The sequence below is a fragment of the Triticum dicoccoides genome, unplaced genomic scaffold (assembly GCF_002162155.2).
Source record: "Triticum dicoccoides isolate Atlit2015 ecotype Zavitan unplaced genomic scaffold, WEW_v2.0 scaffold80541, whole genome shotgun sequence".
In the NCBI taxonomy this organism is placed as follows: Eukaryota; Viridiplantae; Streptophyta; class Magnoliopsida; order Poales; family Poaceae; genus Triticum; species Triticum dicoccoides.
This window is the reverse complement of record NW_021301359.1, coordinates 1-1,180: the sequence shown is the minus strand read 5'-3', so window position 1 is coordinate 1,180 and position 1,180 is coordinate 1. Positions and strand designations below refer to the sequence as shown.

The 1,180-nt window shown below is 46.0% G+C and overlaps 1 protein-coding gene across 1 annotated transcript; it reads right to left on the bottom strand.

Moving 5' to 3' along the window:
• Nucleotides 1-641: 641 nt before the first annotated feature.
• Nucleotides 642-1,169, bottom strand: LOC119347956 (GDSL esterase/lipase At5g45910-like). Its single transcript, XM_037616422.1, has 2 exons — nt 1,095-1,169; nt 642-990 (listed from the first exon to the last, which is right to left on the bottom strand). The coding sequence occupies exons 1-2, from the start codon at nt 1,123-1,125 to the stop codon at nt 716-718; spliced, it is 306 nt and encodes a 101-aa protein (XP_037472319.1). The 5' UTR covers nt 1,126-1,169; the 3' UTR covers nt 642-715.
• Between the last annotated feature and the right edge of the window lie 11 nt (nt 1,170-1,180).

The window sequence follows — 1,180 nt, the reverse complement described above, 5'->3', positions numbered from 1 at the left end:
AATAAGATGCTGGACCGTCAACACAAACATGAAGCTGAACCTGGATTTCACAATAAAGAAAATGACAGGACTCTTTAAAAAAAACTACAGTAAAAAATTAAAACTTGAATCACTACTCCCGTGACCCTTCAGGTTCATCCCTTCAGGTAAAAATTTACTTGGCGACGCTGTGTATCACACTATCTACTGGATAAATTATTTTTCGGCTCACTTACTTCATCACTGTTTCGGCCCATATATTCTGTGACGACCCAGTCGACATGGCTCCTTTGCACCCTGCTTGGTGCTGACCAAGGTTTTGGGTACCTGGTGGAATATTCGGATACCGCCCGGTATCCGCGTTTCTCGCCACCCCATGAGATACGTATGTACCGAGCGAATTTTTTTGATTTTTTTCAAAAATTTTGAATTTAAACTCTGATAGTTATGTTAGATATGTCCGAAACTTCTAGAGGACAGGCAGCCAGCCATCACGTAGTGGTAACCTGGCCTCCTCATTATTTCTGTTGTGGTCTTGGGTTCGAGTGTCGTAGTTGTTGTTTTTTGGCGGGATTCGATCTAATAACCTCAAGGCAAGAGAACTACATATACGACCTACCACCATGCCAGATGGTGGTTGGTGAACAAATTGAGTCGAGCACTTATCTATAGAACACTCAAATAATTTTAATTCAAAATTCAATTTCAAATTTCGTCCGAATTTTTTTCCGGGATTTCATGGTAACCGAGAATTCCGGTGCCCCGAGAGAAAAAACTTGCACTCGGGATCCAAATCCTTGGTGCTCACTCCAGTGAACGAGTTGATCTCGCCCAGCCAGACATCGGCGAGGTGTCGGTTTGCCGCCTCTGTCAAGTGGACGCCGTCCCAGTACAGCCGAGCAGACGGATCCCGGCACGTCGTCGCGGCTGCATCGCCGCATAGAACCGTCGCGTTCATTCCGTACCTTCCAGGCCCTCCACAGCACACCATTAGTACGTCCTCTTCAAAACCTGCAATCATCCATCAATCAACGTCAACCACCTTCCATGATGACATTTTGTGTGTGTGCTATGCAACTAACGAAGATTCTTTCAGTTGAGTTGGCGGTGCTAACCGAACTTGTGTGGCGACTCCACCATCTCCATGATTGGACGAAAGAAATCGGCGTAGATGATCTTGACGTTACGGTGCTTGGCCCGG